Raw genomic sequence first — 19794 nt, 5'->3', positions numbered from 1 at the left:
TTCCAAGTAGCCCGGAATTACAGGCATGCGCTACCACGACCCGGCTGATTTTTTTGATTTTATTGTAGAGATGAGGTCTCGCTGCCCCAGGCGGGTCTCGAACCCACAGGCTCAGGCAATCCACTCACCTCAGCCTCCCAAAGGCGCAGGATTACAGGCTGAGCCACCGAGCCCGGCGTCAGCAAATTTTTAATCTTAAATCTAAGTCTTCCCTTAATATCCAAGGGCCAAATGACAAAAACATGAGTATTTCAGTAGCCACTTAAAGATTAGCTTTTCAGTAAATTTTATACTCATCCTACAGATCAACTTAAGACTGTAGGAAACTGTCACAGAGACAGAGAAAAATAAGTTAAAAAAAAATTTAGAAACCCATAAAGTTTCTTCTCTCGATTTATGAACTGCCATTATGATTGGACATCCTGAATAATTTCTTTTCTACTGCAGAAATGGAAAGAGAGTAAAATCTTCTCCTTTATATAGCCACCTATCGACATCATCTGCTCTTCAAAGACTCATAATCCTACCAAAGAGGAGTAGACCAGGAAAGAGAAAAACCTTGTTAGAAAATAGGTGGCACAGGAAGAGTGGTAATGGGTTAACGGTTCTATCTAGAGAGGGATTTAAAGAGTAAAAGTTAGGAGAATGAGTGAGGAACAGCCTGAGCATGAGAAGTACTTTTGACAGACTAGATCTGAAAGAAGTGACAGGAGATTTCAGATAAATAATAGGTTTAAGGGTTTTCTGTGAGACAGTGAAACCTTAACTACTATGTACTAATTGTCTCCATTGGTAAATACAGATAACAGTTCTGAAGAACAATTATGCCAAATAATCATTTAAAAGGCAGCCAAATTAATGAAAGTGAATTAAGAGTCTGCCAAGGAGTCAGTAAAGGGCAAATGAAGGTTCTTGGGAGGTTCAACCAGCTAGGCAGCCATAACTGAGAGAGATCTTTCCCAGATTTCAGTTCTTCATTCCCAAATCCAACCTCTTTATAACTGGAACCTCTGACCCCCTTCACGGGAGATCCCTCTGAGATCCCATGACTCCATTAAAGGAGGAGATATGTCCTGAGTTGGAACTCTAAATTATTTTTCCCATTACGCTGTTAGATACAGCAGTCTATGGCACTATCCATTTTTTTGTGTTCCGTAATCAGTGTTTCTGATATGTTTTTAAGGTAATTGTACATTTGTGAGCTGTCAGTTAAAATGTAACTTCTATATGTGAGATTTTTACTCTATGTTTCAAATTCTAAGTAACTGACTTACAAAATTTCACTACTCATTTATAAGTTAGGAAATTACAATGTTGTCAGCATAATTCAATAATGCCATTATAATTACACATTTACTTTATTATATAAGTGAATGTCAATCTGTTATGTTATTATGCAGATGTGGAAAATTGAACTTTCTGGGTTAGTTAAATGAAAAACAGTTGCAGAAAATAATTAGTGGCTATAATTATAATAATATATCAAAATACATCATTAGTATTCACCTAGTATTGTAATGGCTGCTATAGTGCAAATGCATACAAATAATATATTTGACATCAATTTTTAGAAACTTAATTATAACAGAGAGTTCTGAAATTCTTTGATCTCTAAAGGATCTTAATTTTTAACTACTTAAAACTAATAATTCACTCTCTGCCTCCCTTATTCAGCACCTAACATCTGCCTTTGCCAAGAATAGAAACTCATTCACAATTAGAATATCAAAAAAATTTTTTTCCTTTTTCTTTTTTGTTCTTTTTTTTGAGTTGGAGTCTCACTCTGTCGCCCAGACTGGAATGCAGTGGCACGCTCCCAGCAACCACAGCTTCGACCTGCTGGGCTCCGGCGATCCTTCCACCTTAGCCTTCCAAGCAGCTGGAACTACAGGCGTGCGCTACCACGTCTGGATAATTTTTTTGATTTATTGTAGAGATGAGGTCTCACCAAGTTGCCCAGGCAGGTCTCGAACCCGTGGGCTCAGGCAATTCACTAACCTTAGCCTCCCAAAGTGCCGGATTACAGGCTGAACCACAGGCTGAACCACCGAGCTGGCTTTTTTGTTCTTTTAAAAAAACATTTATTTTAGAGTTGTGGGATACACATGAGGATTTACTATCTAAATAAATTGCATGCAGGTGAGGTTTGGGCTTCTAGCAAGCCCTGTCTCCCCCTGGTAATGGACATGGTACCCAACGGGTGGTTTCAAAACGTATTTTCTGAAAAATTTATTAAGTTGCTTGGGATTTTGAAAAATCACATTTTATCCAAAATCTGTGTTTTACTTACTTAACACATGATTTTAGCTCTCCTCATAGCACTAATTAATTCTTCGAATCAGTGACATGAACAGGAGTGCAACAATGTAAATTTTAGGTACCATATTTTGTAGAAATATCAAACACATAAGAAGATTAGAGAAAATAGTAAATACTGTCATTCTAAAGCAAAAAAACTGACAAATACAGAACTAATTAGGAAAGCATTTTTATGTATTCATCAAGAACTGGCACTTCCAAATGTTGCTACAACATGCTGAAATGTTTTCATGAATACCTGTTTATACCAAGAGATATATGCCCAACTTAGCAAACGTATTGATGACGGTGATTTAAAATATGGCTTCAAATCACAGTACTTGGATCATAACGCTTTCTTACCAAATTTAAGTTAGAGGCAGGAAACTATTATCATAGATGCAGAATAAACCTATTCAAAAAAGCCAAAGAAAACCTAACACATTAGAACTGAGCTACATTAATTTAATTTAAAACACAAAGCCAAAAGCAACTCATCATTATCTGAGACACATTTAATCCCAAGCCTCACACCCAGTTTCCCTTCTGCTATTTCCTCTACAAAAGAACATCCTATGGTCTTACCTAGAACATCAAGACCAAGGGTCTGCGCTAGTTTACTTGCACCATCAGCACCAAAAATATGAGTTTTGTGCTTACATTTTGGACACTGGAAAACACTCATGTTTTGGATAAGGCCAAGAACCTAGAATAATGAAAACACATTGATATCAAAACAAAATTAAATCAGATCTGAATATACTATTCTAACAAGTTTTTACTGTATACCTACTAAGTTCTAGTGATATGATGAGTAAGTTATGGCCTCTACTGTGAAGGAACCCACAAGCTAGTGAGATAGCAAGACATATGTAATTACCTTTAATGTTGCAATATATGCTAAAGAGAGATGAACCAACAGGAACCAAAAAAAAACTATCTCAGGCCAGTTTTTGGATTCCTTGAAACATGAGCACAGATATAATTTTAACAAATGAGATGAGTGTTCTTGTTTTCTCTTTCAGAAGAAAAAGGAAAAAATAAGAGGAATCTTTGAATTGCCCATAGATAATTGGTCCTTTAGGTTGGTGGTGACATCTCATGCTAAAACTTTTAGCAGGAGGCCTACAGCAGGAATTCTAGGCAGAAGGAAGAGCACAAATCAAGGCAGCAAAATACAGCTGTGTGTGGCCTAGTTGGACTGTACCTATTGTGTGGACAAGGCAGAAGATGGATTGTGAAGGAAGGTAAGGGTCAGATGGTAAGGTACTAAATGCTGTCCATGTATTTAAGGCATTTTTCTTTGGACAACAGAAAACCACAAATAGTTTTTAAAGTTGAGAAGATGGTATTGAAGAGGTGGGTTTTAGAAATTTAGCTCTGATATAATATGGAGAAAAATAAGAGGGAGGAAGAGAGGAAAATAAATAGTTAAGAGGTTAACTGTGGATGAAATCTCGTAGTAAATAAAAACTAACAAATACTGAGTGCTTATAAATGCCAAGTACTAGGGTAAGTGTTTTTAATGTACTATCTTAAATTTATTTTTCACAAGAACTTCATGAGATGGGTATGTTATTGCCTCCATCCTACAGTTAAGAAAACTGAGAGTGCTAGCAAAAAACTGAGACTCAACTCTTACCAGAATGTTATTGTTTAAAACAAAATTTTAAAGTTTCCTAAACAATGTCTATCTCTTTCTAAGTTTCCCTAGTTTCTGGCACAAAATAGATATAGCTAACTCTTGAACAACATGGGTTTTGAACTGTGTGGTTACACTTATACAGATTGTTTTCAATGGAGCACAGACTGAGAATACCGCATTCACAGGATGCAAAGGCCACATACCTGAAGGGCTGATTTTTTAATATAGTATGTGGGTTGTGGGTCTCGAATATGTGAAGTTTGGCATATGTGGAGGGGGCGGTTGGCGGGAATTCTGGAACCAATCCCCTATATACCTAGGGACGACTGTGCTTAATAAACATTATTATTTGACAGTACTGTTAAATAGACAGGCTCTGCAAATATAATCCTTATTTATATGTTCCTTTAAATCTCACTTTCTAACTGATGAGAAGCAATGGCTCTCTTCTAGAATAAAAATGCAGAACACTATTATCAGAGGTTTAGAAATAACCATCTGTATCATCCTATCAATTCTACCATAAGATTATTGCTGTAGGAGATTACAAAAACATTTGCATTTAAAATGAAGAATAGCAGTGATATTCCACAATCAAACATATAGACAAGAAGGTGAAAAAAATTTGTTATTCCTTCTGAAAAGAGGAACAGAAAAGACTTGTTCACAACATTTATAAATGAAGACAAATAGTGAAAGACATAAATTTGTAGCAAAGCATTTTCCAACTATGTAATATATGTCATTTGCTGATGGAAAGTATCTCAAAAAATAAATCACACTGTGCTTTGGTAATTCAGTACCATCTCCAGGAAGCTAGAGGAAAACACAGCTTAATATCACACAGTTTATTTGTTTATTCACTGTGTCTATATAATACACTCATTGCTTGGGCAGTTTTACTACCGTTTATGTTAAATGTGATACATCTCCTGACTGTAGGGTCTTCAACTTAAACATAAAAATATCCCTCAAAAAATGAGAAAAAGAAAAACACTTAAAGAAAGTGAAAATACAGGTGAGGGTATATTTCAATTCAGAGAGAACAGGAAAAGAGAGACTCCCTAAGACATAGAGGCATAGAGCAAGCATGTATTTGCAGTTTGTATGTTTTACTTCTTATCAAATTGTTCTCTATGAACTGTATATATACTCCAGAGATGTTCTCTATAGACTACATAAATGTTACCAAGCTAAAATATAAAACTACAACCAAACAATATTTAACATGCTCTTATTACATGCCAGTAACTGGACTAAACACAAGGAACAGCATACTGTAGTTAGCAAAACAGAATTGATCTTTGCCCCCTTGGTGTTGTGCTCTAAAGGGAGAAAAGAACTGAACAAATAATAGTGTAAAAATGTACTTAAAATGGAACAGCTTCTCTGTAAGCAAAGTACAGTGTATTATGAAAATGCAGAACAGGGAGAACTTAAACAGAGTCAGAGAGGGCTTCCTTGAGGAAACATTTGACCCAAAAGTTAGAAAATAACTGAGTAAAAACTAGGAGAAAAGGAAGAAAAATGTTAAAGACATAAGTAAGGAGCACATGTCTCCCTTCAAGGAATTGAAAGGCCAGTCAGAGGCCTTTGAGGTATGGTGTGAATGGCCTGAGATGAAGCTGGAAAGGAAAGGCTTGCAGGCGCTATTAAGGTATCAGTTATAAAATGGGCACCAAAGAAGCTATTATGGGGCTTTAAGCCTATAGTTGTAGTAGACTCATTACTCAGTAATTAGACAGTAGAGTTTTAAAAACAACACGAAATAACAGGAAAAAAAACTCAACTAAAATGGACTTGTCTTTGTGTGTTTATTTTCTTAGATTCACGGCTATGTTCTCCATACTCAATCATGGGAGAGGTGATCATTTTTGGTGCTATCTAAAATATATCCAATTCTCTTCCAGGGCAAAGGTTACGATTTTTCTTCTCTGCAATTAGGTAAGTACATATAACTTGTGTTGGCCAATGAATTGTGAGCAGAAGTGCCATGTGTCACATTTAGGTCAAGACCCTAAGTGATAATTCCCCATTATCTTTCCCTTTGTCCCAGTGGCCAGCAAGCCTCCAGATGGTGGCTGCTCTGTCAGTTTGGCTGCCAGAGTGCTGAACAATAGTGCTGAACAATATAAAGAACAATGCAATACAGAGGAGTGTTGAAGTCAAATCGTAATGGACATGTAGCATGAGAAAAAATAAACTGGTGTTGTTTTAAGCCACTGAAATTTGAGAATTGTTAACACATATAACCTAACCCATCTTGGCTGATACACAGGTATAGAAAAAAGCACTAAAATTTCTATTTCTATGTTATGAGTTCCTTTAAAAATTTAATTTTGTGTATAATTAAAATAACATTAATGAAGCAATAAGCACATACTACATATACTATATATAACAACAATAAGTATACACATATTGGGGTATATGTTCAAACATCATTTACTGATAAGAATGTATAATGAAAAGTTTTAAGATAAAGAACCCTCGATATGTTTGAAAGTCAGGTTTTGACGATTAAGCTTGGCTATATTACTGATAATATGTAACTTCTTCCAGTTTAAGAATAAATGCCCTAATATTGCTTCCTAGGTCATCTTGAAATAACTAATTCCACTTAGCTCTAGAATTTCCTCATCTACCTTATGTTTTAAGGTCCTAAATATGCACAAAAATATTTTGTCAGGTTCTGTGATTGATTATGGATATTTTAAAAATTGAACAGAAATGAAACATTTACTTTCAAGAATATACAGGACAGATAAGCTGTCAAGTTTCTTTGCCTTTAGCTGAAATTATATCAACTGAGTGATAACACTCACATGGTTATTGCATTCTGTTCAGAAGCTCATACAACAGTTAGATATATAATCCTATGTGTCTGTATATAGTATATATACACTAATTGTATACATATAGATATGCACATGTTATTTATATATTTGATTAATAAAAAAGAGAAAAGAACTTAATTACTAATGAACATATGAAGACTGTGTGACAAACAACTCTTTCAAAACATAGGGTTAGCTGGGGGAAAATTTAAAAAGAAAGCCTTGGGTATTAAAAAACTTAGAAATGGGGGGGCGGAGGGGGAAACCTTAGGAAACTTGCTCTAATTCATTTAAGAGCAGTCCTCCATAATCAATGAGGTTTTGAATGGAATGACTAATGCAATAAGAAATAACATTAAAATATCCATATTACAATTTTGTTCATAAAAATTCTTCTCTCTTAATGTCCACATGACCCCCTCCCCCAAAATAAGCCTTACATCTTATGAATACTTTATATATTGTTAAGCTGTTTGTGTTTACTGTAGAGCTATTGTATGTAACTTTTGATAGCAGAAAACATTAGAAAACAGACACTTTGCTATAGCTTAATTTATATAAAAACATTGAGATAAAGCTGTAAGCATGCTCATTTTTTAATGCCTTGTCAAAGTATAGGGTTCTTTTTTCTTTTTACCTCAGCTAGCTTTACTGAAAGAAAGAAAATACTACATAGGCCTGACTAACATCAGCCACCACAAACCTTTTACATGTTATTCTTACATTATTTCAGTCTATCATTGGCTCAGAAGCGTACTTCTTTATTAACTTTTTAAAAAATGACTCTCTTGAAATATCAACATTTCTCTGAATATTATTAGGTTTTTATGTCTAAATCTACTGAATTAAGCAGGCTCAAAAGGCTCCAATTTTAATTTCTCCTTGGCATTTTAAGCCCAGGTACAGGTAAGAAACAAGCAAGATTTTCAGGCTACTATGTAATACAATTTTTCAAGGTTACAATCAGGTTAAATGCTTGCTGGTCAGAAGCTGTCACAAGGATTAAAAGCTATGATTTAAGAAAAAACTCATTGTTAAATACAGAATGAATAATAGTAACTGAAACTGATTAGATTCATAAGTGCTTTTCAGTTCTCTATTAGCCTCAAACCAGTTTTTGGATTCCTTGAAGCATGTGCACAGGTATCATAATTTTAACAAATGAGATGAGTGTTCTTGTTTTTTCTTTCAGAAGTAGTCTGACATGGAAAGAACAGTGAATGGGGAGGTCTGCATCCATGTTCCTCTCAGGGACCAAGTAAATAACTGTGGGCCCATGAGGTGCAACTCAATTTCTCTAGGCCATGAATTTTTCTTTATTTTCTTTTTAAATATATTTTATTTTAAAGATGTAGGATACAATTCAGGATTAGGTATACAAGTGTACAACATGCAGGTAAAGTTTGGGCCTCCCTTTGGTCCCCACTTTGCCTGGTTTGAGATCAGGTACCCTTATTAATGTTGTGTCTCCACCCCCAAACCAGGGTCTTAAATTCTTAATCTCTACAATGAAGATGTATAATGATCTCCGACGTCTACCACTTGAACATTCAGAGTTATTTTTTACAGTACCGTGTGCTAAGGTTATGCTAAGTACTATATGTATAATCACACTTACCTGCCATAATGACCAATGAAATGGGTATTATCATCTCTGTTTCACGAGAGAAAGCACTAAAGCTCAATAATTTGCTCAAGATCACACAGTTAGTAAATGGCAAAGTCAAATTGCAAAGTAGCTGGTTGACTGGTTTTTATATGGAAGTCACCAAACAAGATGAAAAGCAAGTGGACTTGAAAATTTGTGCATGGAATTATGCGGCCTCAAACAACAGATGAGTCAATGTAGTTTAGTAAAGCAATTTAGCAGAGTAATTAAGAGCACAGTTATAGGACAGGCCTGGTCTGAACTATCCTTACCACTCAGCACTGCAGTCAAGTCTTCGGCTTTATCGCCTTCTACCAGGCCCTGGGCATTGAACTCCCCCTCCCCTTATCACCTCCTTACCTCTCCTGACTGTCAACAGAGCCTATGGCTCACTAATTTCTCTCCAGTTTTCAATCTACTAGTTTTCCTCTGACTTCACTTACCTATCTGAATAAACAGAAACCCAATTTGGTGAAAACTCCTCTTGTGCCCTAAAATCTCTCACCCTGTGATATTCCATTATGCCCATAGTACTACACATCAAATCTGGATTTCCACAGAATGTGGGCTTGAGATCAGAGTTCAAATGCCCCGCTACACAGATGAATGACCTTATGTGAGTTATTTAACCTCTCTATACCACAGTTTCCACACCTGCAAAATGGGGAAAATAATGTTCTCTACCTCATAGAGTTGTTTGTAAGAGTTAGATGAGTTTAATTCATGGAAATCACACAAAAGAGCATTCTAGTTTCAAGCACACATGAACATAGAGCCTGGGGAAAGATAAGCATCATCAGTCTCTGAGATGTAGTTATGGCTGAGACACAGAATGCTGTCCAGTCTTATAAAGGTTATCATTGAAGAAAAATCACTTTTCTAAAAATGGAAAAATTACCCAATTGTGAAGAAGGAAGCCATAAGTGATATGTCATGTGCAACTAGTTGATATAGGTTCCTAAGAAGAATTCAAACAGTACTTTGCAAGCTTCGAAAGCCAATACTGAAAGATTCTTTAAACACATTAAAGGCAATAGATTTCCCTAAGAATCAAGTAAGATCACTTGATTAAAACTATGTTTAAGGATGAAAAAGAGAGAATAAATGTGTCACTTGTCCCATTTCCATAATCTTCCACATAAGATTACCTATTTCTAAATTTTTTTTTGAGCAATACAATTACCTTAAAACTAGACTAGAGTATTAAATAAAACAGGACAAACTAGATGCTGAAAAAGTTTTTAAGGAAGACATCATGAACACAAGAGTTCTGAAGGCATTCAAAGATGAAGGAGTGGAACTTTTGATCCAAATGATAACCCACTGTCATAAATGGTTACTCTGCCAGAAAAATAATAAATAAAAATTCTGATCCTCAACAAGGGGTTCCACATCACAACTTATGGAATCATTTGTAATGAAAATGAGAAACAATGGAAAATGCAAAGAAAACATCAACAAAAATCATCTAGTTCTAACTAGAAAAATCATCTAATTTTTCTTAGAAGACAATATAATAATTAGCCTTTACAAATAAATATTAAAAAGTGCCAGACCATAGTAGAATTTTTAATTTAGTAGAAAAAGTAAACCACAGGAAAAGTAAAATTTCTATCTCTTTTATAAAATAAATAACTATTTGCAAGACTGAAATAACTATGCAATTTTCAGAATTATTTGTTAGGAAATAAATAAATTCAGTGACCAGCATTAGACTTTAATCTATATGTTTGTTTCCAGGTCAACTCTGTCATAGACTACTGCTCACCAAAATCCATGGTCTCATCTTCCTTGGCACAAGACTAACCTACATTTCTTGGGCTCCTTGAGAAAGATGACATATATGACTAAATTTTGGCTTGTGGAATGTGAGTAGAAGTATGGGTATCAATCCAAGCCTTGCCCATAAAAATCTTCCATGTAGACTTGCCCCTATACTTGTCTTTCCCTTCTGGCTGGCAAGAATGAAGATGGTTCCAAAGGTAACCTTAGCAGTCACATGGGAAAGTGACAGAGGTTCCAACAGCCTAAATGACAACAAGAAAGAAGGTCACCCTGCTCACTTGTTCATTCACCAGTACTGTAACATGAGCAAAAAATAAGCTTCTATTGTATTTGCATCATTATATATTTTAGGGTAATGTGTTACAGTAATTAGCCTATCTTAAAAATTGCAAATTTTAAATAATGCAGAATTTTGGACTCAAAATAACATTAGTAACTTAATAAATCTATATGAGAAGAAACAACTGAACTAATACATAAAAAACTCAAAAGACAGTATAGTATTCATCTTCATTGTAAAAAATTTATTATTAAAATTCTTATTAGTAAATAAATGAACTAGTCAAAATACCTAGGCCAAACACACAAATATCTGTAAAATATAAATTTATCTGTTTCATGACCACATTTTAAAAAGTAATTACAATAAGCAACATTAATTATATGGCATTATATCATCAAGTGCTTATACTGTGCTAAAAACTGTACTATACAATTTATGGCATAATCTCATTTATTTCTCACATTAGTCCTACAGAAAATACTACTACAATACCCATATTATGAATGAAAAAACTGAGGCACTGAATAAATAACTAGGGTCACATACTCGTAGTAACAAAGTGACAGAGCTGGGAATTGAATTCTACAATTCGGACTCCTGAGCTTATGCTCTTCATTACTATGTAAAAATGCCTCCGCAAGTAGTATCGTGTTGCCTAAAAATTATAGTAAAATTTGCAACCACAAAAGAATATCAAAGAATATAGTTCCGTAAGTTGGAAAAAATCTTTATATAAGAAGCTACAAATAAAGGCTGGGAGCAGTGGCTCATAGCTGGGTGTGGTAGCATGCCTATAGTCCCAGCTACTTGGGAGCCTCAGGCAGAAGGATCGCCTGGGCCAAGGAGGTCAAGGCTGTGATGAGGCGTGATCATGACACTTCACTTCCAGCCTGAGCAACAAAGTAAGACTCTAACTCAAAGAAACAAAACAAAACAAAAAATCCCCAAAAGATACAAGTACATAGATGAATAATGTCTTCTTCTGTATGATGCAAATAGAACAAATAAACAAACAAAAGACCAGAACCAAATGTTTTCTTTGATAGTCTCTTCCTTGACAAACACTATTAAATCTCAACCCTTATAGAGAATGAAGGCAGAGATTTGTAACTGAGAACCTAACCTCTTATTTCAGTTTGTTGTCATCCTGAGTGAACAAAACAGCTCCTAGTAGATTTATTAATGGCAGCATAACTCTCAAAATTCCTGATATCTGCTTTTTTGTCCTAACACCTCTACCCCATGCAATCAATTGCCAAGCCTGCCAATTCTTCCTACAAAATGTCAGTTATATTCATTTCCTTTTTCATTTTCATTGCCATTATTCTAAACCAGTCCCTTATTACATATCACCTACACCAGTGTTTTTCCAACTTTTTAGACTGACTTAGTGATAAGATAAATATTTTACATCTTGATCCCATAAAAATACACATGTATGTGTGTTTATAACTAAAAGCAAAATATTTATGAAATAAGACTCTCTCTTCCTAAGAACAATTTACCATGATATGGTTTCCAAATTTGGGTTAAATCTCTCCCTGTATTGGCTTCATGACCCACTGGTGGGTTGTAATCTGCATGTGAATAACTCTGATCATTGCCAATGCTTCCTTACTGCCTCTATGCTTTCCTGGCTCCTGCCCTTTCTATTCATCTCCACCAGATTAAAACTTTCAAAGCTCTATCCTAATTATATCTTCTTCCTACCTAGTATTCTTTATGAATTACTCTTGTAATCTTAAGAAGGTCTAAATTCCTTATCCCAGTATTTACGAAGCTACCAAACCTGGCCCTAGCATAGATATACCAATACATATTACCTCAATTATAGACAAACTGAACAATCCTGAACACAACTTGTGTATTCCTGATTCTCTTCAGATTGAATTCTGTCCCTTCCCAGTCCCTAGATAAAAAATGTGAGAGTAAAATGTCCTCAAGTAGGAAAACAGCAGGCTAAGGGTCCTGAGGAAAGAACTGGTATATTGAAACTTTGAAGAAGTGAAAAAAACACCAGTTTGGCTGCAGCACAGAGAATGCAAGGCAGAGCAGCTATGAGTTGGGAGAAAAGGGAACAGCACGTGTGGATGGCATTATTTCCCAAGTCAGAGAGAAGAAATGGCAGATGTGAATGGCACTATAGCCCAGATCAACATTTTTAACATGCCAGCTATGTGCCACGTAAATGAGCAATTAAGAATGTTTAAGGAATGTATTTTTGCCATCTAGGAACTCCCATTCTTCTGTGAAGATGCTAGGTAAACCTGTAGTGGGATAAGAACCAAAGTAGATGTAGGTCTAAGCAGGCTGGAAAAAGGATTACTAACTTTTTCTGGCAGATTGAGAAAAGCTTTCTAGAGGAAATGTCTGAACACGGACTTGAAAAATGAATATATGAGTTCCCAAACCTGACAATGACTTAACAGGTAAAGGACCAACATGTGCAAAATTACAGGGACCAGAGAAAGATAATCATGGCTTTTCCATGAAGTCATCCCTGAGATCTCAGGGAAAAAAAGTGTTTTCATATTCCTCAGAATTTATGGTCCCCAAGCCAGGCTCGGTGGCTCAGTTTGTAATCCCGTGCCTTTGGGAGGCTGAGGTGAGTGGATTGCCTGAGCCCACGGGTTCGAGACCCGCCTGGGCAGCGAGACCTCATCTCTACAATAAATCAAAAAATCAGTCGGGTGTGGTAGCACATGCCTGTAATTCCAGCTACTTGGTAGGCTGAGGCGGAAGGATCGCCGGAGCCCAGCAGGTCGAGGCTGCAGTGGCCGGGAGCGGCTACTGCACTCCAGTCTGGGCGACAGAGTGAGACTCCAACTCAAAAAAAAAAAAGAATTTATGGTCCCCAAACCATAATAGAGTTAGTCTACACGATTACAAAGAAATTGAAGAGGTTTCATCCTCCTTTATTAATTTTTAATCATCAATGGAGTATTACAGTATTTTGCCTATAGGAGGCACTAAATATTAGTAAATATAGATTTGTGGAATAAATACTATTTGTTAATTAAAATTAAGAAAGTGATCCTTTATGTGCAGAAGGAACAGGAGAGCTCACATACTTTAATATACTTTTCTACAGCTGGGAAGATTACCAAAGAAAGAAGGGCTACATAATAAAATATCTGTGACTCTGAAAGTTTAAATGATAGGGGAACAGCTCCAAATCAAGGCACCTGGGACTCCTTTGTATCAGAAGGCAACAAAAGTGGGTGAGAATGGCATAACATTTAAATTCTAATTATTAAAAATGTAAAAGACTTAAATTTTTATTATTTAAAAAATAATCTACCTACAGATACTGAGATAACTAAGGATTTGGCATAGGAGGTATCATTTCAGGTAGATAATATAATAGCTCATCTCTTCTTCTCTTTCCCCTATCTAAGCCCTGAGTTTTAAGAAACCATCTAAATTAACTTCAAAATGTTCTTGCAGACATTACTAAGCTCTGCCCATACCAATGAAATCCAATGACATCATTGTTTCCATAGCAACTAATGTACTTCAAATGGAGAAAAACAGACAGCAAGACTAAAAACTGGGGGTGGGGGGTGGGGGGAGAACGGAATAAAGTGGTATAAACAAGGCATAGCATCTCTTTTGTATTTATGGAACAGTTTCTAATTTCAAACTATCATTACTTAGGCTCTTAAGGGCTAGATGGGTCTCAGAGGTCATCAAATCACCTCCCACACATGACCAAGAACTTCTTTACAACACAGCTGCAACATGGTTGTCCAAATGCTTACAGAGCTCATTGCTCATCCACTGAACACCAATCTTGTCTTCAGGTTTAAAGGATAATTAAGACATTCTACCTCTTTTTAAAACTTTGTAGTTTAAAGGACAAATAATTAAAATATAAAGGTGAAAAAAAGAGGACTATAATAAAGACACAGGAAGATGTCTAAAAGCCCAAAAGGATGGAAGTATTAATTCCAACTTGGAGGGATTACACAGTTCCAATGACTTTCACTTCCACTCTTTCTATGTACCACAAACCTATGACCACATCGTAGCCCTTGTCATGACCTAGAACTGCTCCAGTTCTGCATACTTAAACTCTAACATTAACCTTTCTGATCCCAAACAGTTCTTCCACTCCCTAACCAAACCCTGAAGTAGTCCTATGAGACTTATGCAGTCTACCATCCTTCATTTGGAATACTTCCTCATGACATTTTCTTGCTGATTCCTTAAATTTTTATCCTTCAGTGGTACCCAACTAGCAATAGCTAGACTTAGGGACCATCCCTCTTCCCCTCTGTAATGTTCCCTAAAAATTATCTGTCCAACTTATTCAGTAAACGGTGCTGGGAAAACTGGCTGACCACATACAGAAGATAAAAAACAAGACCCCTACCCATTACCATACACAAAAGTCAACTCTAAATGGATCAAAGACCTAAATGTAAAACCCAAAACTATAAGAACCTTAGAAAATGCAGGAGACACCCTTATGAAAACTGGAACTGGCACCCAATTCCTGATCAAACCCTAAGCACCCATGCCATACAAGATAAGATAGACAAGTGGGACCTCATCAAACTGACAAGCTTCTCCAAAGCCAAAGAAATCATCAAGAGAGCAGGGAGACAGCCCACAGACTGGGAAAAAATATTTGCCAACTGTATGTCTGACAAAGGCCTAACATCTAGGATCTACAAGGAACTCAAATGTGCCAAAAAGTGGGCAAAAGATAATATACAGTTCTCAAAAGAAGACATACGAGCAGCCAGCAGATACATGAAAAAATGCTCAGCCTCACTAGTTATCAAAGAAATACAAATTAAAACCACACTGAGATAACACCTAACTCCAGTCAGGATGGCTATCATCAATAACTCAAAAAACGACAGGTGCTGAAGAGGATGTGGTGAAAAGGGAACACTTCTACACTGTTGGTGGGAGTGTAAACTAGTTCTGTCTCTGTGGAAAACAGTGTGGCAATTCCTAAAAGATCTAAATATCGACCTTCCATATGACCCTGCTAGCCACCTACAGGGAATATACCCTGAAGAATTCAAATCACTCTATAAAAAAGATATCTGCACATGTATATTTATTGTAGTATTGCTCACAGTAGCAAGAACATGGAACCAACCATGCTGCCCACCAAAAGATGACTGGTTAAAAAAAATGTAGTACATATACACAATGGAATGTTATGCAGCCATAAAGAAGACAAAACCATGAACTTCACAGCAACCTGGATGAACCTAGAGTCTATAATACTGAATGATCTTTCACAGAAACAAAGAACTGAGTATCACATGTTCTCACTCATAAGCAGAACTTGAACAATTATCATAATAATATAAGAAAAGAATTGGCAGCAGCGTGAAACTGCTGAGAGTGGGTGGGGAAGCGGGATTGGCAGCAGTGGGAAAATCTGCCTGGGGAAGTGGGGGCACACCTCATCCACAAGGGTACCTGCATAATGAACATTTGTATACCTAACCCTGAATTGTACCCCACATCTTTAAAATAAAAAAATTAAAAGTTAAAAAATTTATCTGTCCAACCATCTTAGAGCCTGGAGAAAAATCTGTCAGAACAGTATGAGATTTTTGTCTCTTCACCAGAGGGCATTACACATCCAGGGCTATAGGTAAGTGAAAATAACTAAGGACTGAAAGGTCTATGTGCTGAATTTGGCAACTGTGGTCATTAGACTCCAAACTAGCAAAGTCTGTGTAGGACCTGCCCCATAGCCAAAGTAACCTCAACAGACAGTTTCAGTTGAAATGGTCTATTGGTATACAAAATGATAATTTAAGAGGCTACAATTCTTTTTTATTTATTTTTTTATTATAAAGATGTGGGGTACAATTCAGGGTTAGGTATACATATGTTGATTATGCAGGTACCCTTGTTGATGAGGTATGCCCCTCCCTCCCTAGAGGTTACAATTCTTTAAAAGGTCTGGCTCCTGCTCTTTGTAAAACTTTTCCCTCAAGGAATTCATGATATTTTTTTTTGAGTTGGAGTCTCTCCGTTGCCCAGACTGGAGTGCAGTGGCTGCTCCCGGCCATTGCAGCCTCGACCTGCTGGGCTCCGGCAATCCTTCCGCCTCAGCCTTCCGAGTAGCTGGAACTACAGGCACGCGCTACCACGCCCGGCTAATTTTTTTTTTATCATAGAGATGAGGTCTCGCCAAGTTGCCCAGGCGGGTCACGAACCTGCAGGTTCAGGCAATCCACTCACCTCAGCCTCCCAAAGCGTGGGATTACAGGCTGAGCCACCGAGCCCGGCTTCATGATATTTTTGATTGAGCTAGACATATGCCTCCACTCTCACCTTACAGAATGGGAATTTAAGCATTCACTTACATGAAGAAAGAATGGCTATTATCCTGACCTTGAAGTGGTTTTATTAGACCATTGGCCCTGTTATCTACTTTCTGCCAGAAAGGATTATAGACTACTTGTTTAATTCAGTGTCATAATTTTGGTAGATAATCCTCTCTCTAACTTTTTGCTGATTTGTATTTTAAAATCCCATAAAATAAGTAACCTTACTTAGTTATCTAAGTAGGTATTACTTGTATGCAGTTTATCTTGCAGAGCATACATAATAGGAAGTCATATTGCTCAAATTAGGTGCTTTAGAGAGACAGTTTTCTATCTGAGGCAGACATTTGATTATAATTACTTTAGCGATTTTTCCAAGCTAAAATTCACAAGATAGCCCCTAAACTACTTGCTGATCACAATTTTACTCCTGCTAGTGCAAAATACCCTCAGATCACTGGAAGGTAAGCAAACAGCCACTTTCCTTATCAGGCTCCTCAGTTTTCACAAGAGCATGTCAATCCAATCCAGGGCTCCAGAGCTCATCAATGCACACAGCTCTGCAATAACTGGTAAGGAGGAAGAGGTACTGGTTGAGGAGAATCACCTCAACCACACTATTTTATACTATTTTATACTTTTTAGAAGCTCTCCTGAGAGAGAAACATCTATGAGAGTTTTCCTGCAAATCCATTCGTTCTAATACATTGTTGGATCATCTTTTGTCATGGTCTCACTGAAGAATCGAATAAATGTTATAAGCTCTTTCCATACCAAAACAAATACACTTGCACATAAGATTTGGAGTCTGGGGATGAGGGAGAGAAAATCATGAGACCCCTGAAACTAATGCATGGGATGAAATTTAAAAGCTCTGCTGCATAAGCTCTAAAATCTATCCTTGAATTAAGCAAAGTCACTAGATAGCCACATAAATGAAAGCATCACATTGTCCTTGTACAGAAAGGTTTGTACTAAATTGTACTCTAGCACAATTCAACTTGTTTCTGTTAAGGTGCACTAGAAGAAATAACCCTCTATTTAATGTAAAGAAGGTGATGAGAGTGTATTCACTATACACACAAGTTTCTTCTTTCCAAGAACTCAGAGATGTTCCTCTCTGATCTCAGATCCATTTTCCTTGAACATTCATCACTTTTGCTTTATTAACTTTGTAGAAATGAGCATTTTTATAATGCTACTATGTTTCTTTTCCCTTGGCTGCTAGAAAATTCATAGTATACCTCTAGCATGTATTTAAGTTCCTTAATAGCATGCAATTTGTTTACTGATTTCACTTCTGACTCCATCTGATTTTAATTATTCTTTGTCTTTTTAATTATACTTTAACTTGTTTTATTTCACCATATTGTACAGAAAATCCTGAGATACCCTCTAGAAGAACGTGGGCTATAAATGAGTTGAATTGTAGAAGGCAGAAGGAAAAAAGTAAACTTTTTTCATCTGTTTCCCCACAGGTGATCTATTCAAGTCTCTCTAAATAATTTCCTAAAACACTCCTGCAATATTTTTTTGTCTGTGACAGCTGCAAGTATTAAAGAAGTAGTACTTCTTCAGAAAACTCATACCTGAAGGATGTTTTCGAATTCTTCTTGATTAATATGTGTAGACAGATTTGCACTTGTAAGTGTGCTTTTAAAGTAACCATAAACATGCAGTAGGATTTTCATAAAGATTTTGTACGGGACTAAGTTAAAACTTAAATTTTATTTTTCAATTACTTGTTTCTTCCGTTAGAAGAGTTTCATATTTTTCAGTGAAGCTATAAATGCTTACGGGCACGTGGACTTTTCGAAACATCTCAGCACCCTTGCGTGCATCCATCAGTGCAATGTCCTGGGGTGTGGAGACAATCACAGCACCTAATCAAAAGATAAACAAAATGATACTACCTTTTAATTCTTTATGGAGAGATTACTTACAATATTATGTGGTTTACATACTCAAATAGCCTACTATAGTAACAATTTAGGTAATTCAAATAAATTTCACATAAATGAATGAAAAAGATAAGGAAATGTCTACTTTGTTCTTGTCTATCTCTGACTCCTCACTTCTAAAATTGATTGGTCAGTGATTCAGCATCATAACTATATCACTGGAACCTTCTGCCCATTCAAACAATGTGTTAGTTAGACAGCTGCACAAGGTAGGCCTTCCTTTTAAGAAGTGTACTAGGGAGACTGAAAATTCAAGGTTTACAACACAATGTGCTAAGCATTATAGTAGAGGTGTGCAGAGGGTATTATAAAGGAGTTATGAAGGAGAATCAGGAAGGAAAGCTACCTAATTCAACCTGAGAGAGAGGATGATGGTGAAGTATGATGGATAGGGTGGGGAAGAAAGAGATAAGGGGAAGCAATAGAGGAAAGTTACCAGAAAGAGGTGATTCCCGAAGTCGTGTCCTAAAAGTTTACATTCTAAAAAACTCACACTGTGAAAAACAAATTTGTGGGAGTGAAACTGAAGGCTGTAGCAGAAATTCAGATGCAAGATGGTGGGAGCCTGAACTAGAGCAGGACTGACGTAGATGGAGATGGAGATCTTTCTGGATCTCCACTATTACCCTTCAGAAACCAGATAGCACTGGGTACAGTGTTTTGAGAGAAAGTTCAATAAACTTTTTTTTAAGCAGAAACAACAAAGGCCTGTTAAGATTGGCAGAGTCAGTGAATTTTTTAAATTTTGTGGGTTCCTCTAGAACCTCAAAATCTAAAAAATAGTTAACAAAAATATATTATGGATCACATGGCTGCTCATCACCTTATAACTAAATGCATAATGCTATAACATATCAGCGCCCCAAACCATTAAACCAGTATCAGTGGCAGTCTTCTCTGTCACAGCTAATGAAAACACAGGAAGGAGTAATAGTAAATAACTGATTACGCCAAGTGAAGGTCAAATGATATCAAAGATTATTGTCTGAAAGGATATTCTAAAGAAGTCAGAATACAGAAAAGTGGTGGAAG

At 36.4% G+C, this 19794-nt stretch overlaps 1 protein-coding gene across 1 annotated transcript in view; it reads right to left on the bottom strand.

Annotated features, from left to right (window-relative positions):
• Positions 1-18698, bottom strand: part of NUBPL (nucleotide binding protein like) — a 27597-nt gene extending 8899 nt beyond the window's left edge. Inside the window, exons 1-2 of the mRNA XM_008060670.1 lie at positions 18599-18698; positions 2884-3004 (exon numbers count right to left, since the gene is read on the bottom strand). Of these exons, the coding sequence (XP_008058861.1) occupies positions 2884-3004; positions 18599-18646 (169 nt within the window). The 5' untranslated portion in view covers positions 18647-18698. The remainder of the gene's footprint in view (positions 1-2883; positions 3005-18598) is intronic.
• Positions 18699-19794: the final 1096 nt, after the last annotated feature.

This window comes from Carlito syrichta, unplaced genomic scaffold (genome assembly GCF_000164805.1).
Source record: "Carlito syrichta isolate Samal-C Ts95f unplaced genomic scaffold, Tarsius_syrichta-2.0.1 Scaffold304692, whole genome shotgun sequence".
Lineage (NCBI taxonomy): Eukaryota > Metazoa > Chordata > Mammalia > Primates > Tarsiidae > Carlito > Carlito syrichta.
Note: the sequence above shows the minus strand (reverse complement) of the source record. Positions and strands in the feature narration are given on the sequence as shown.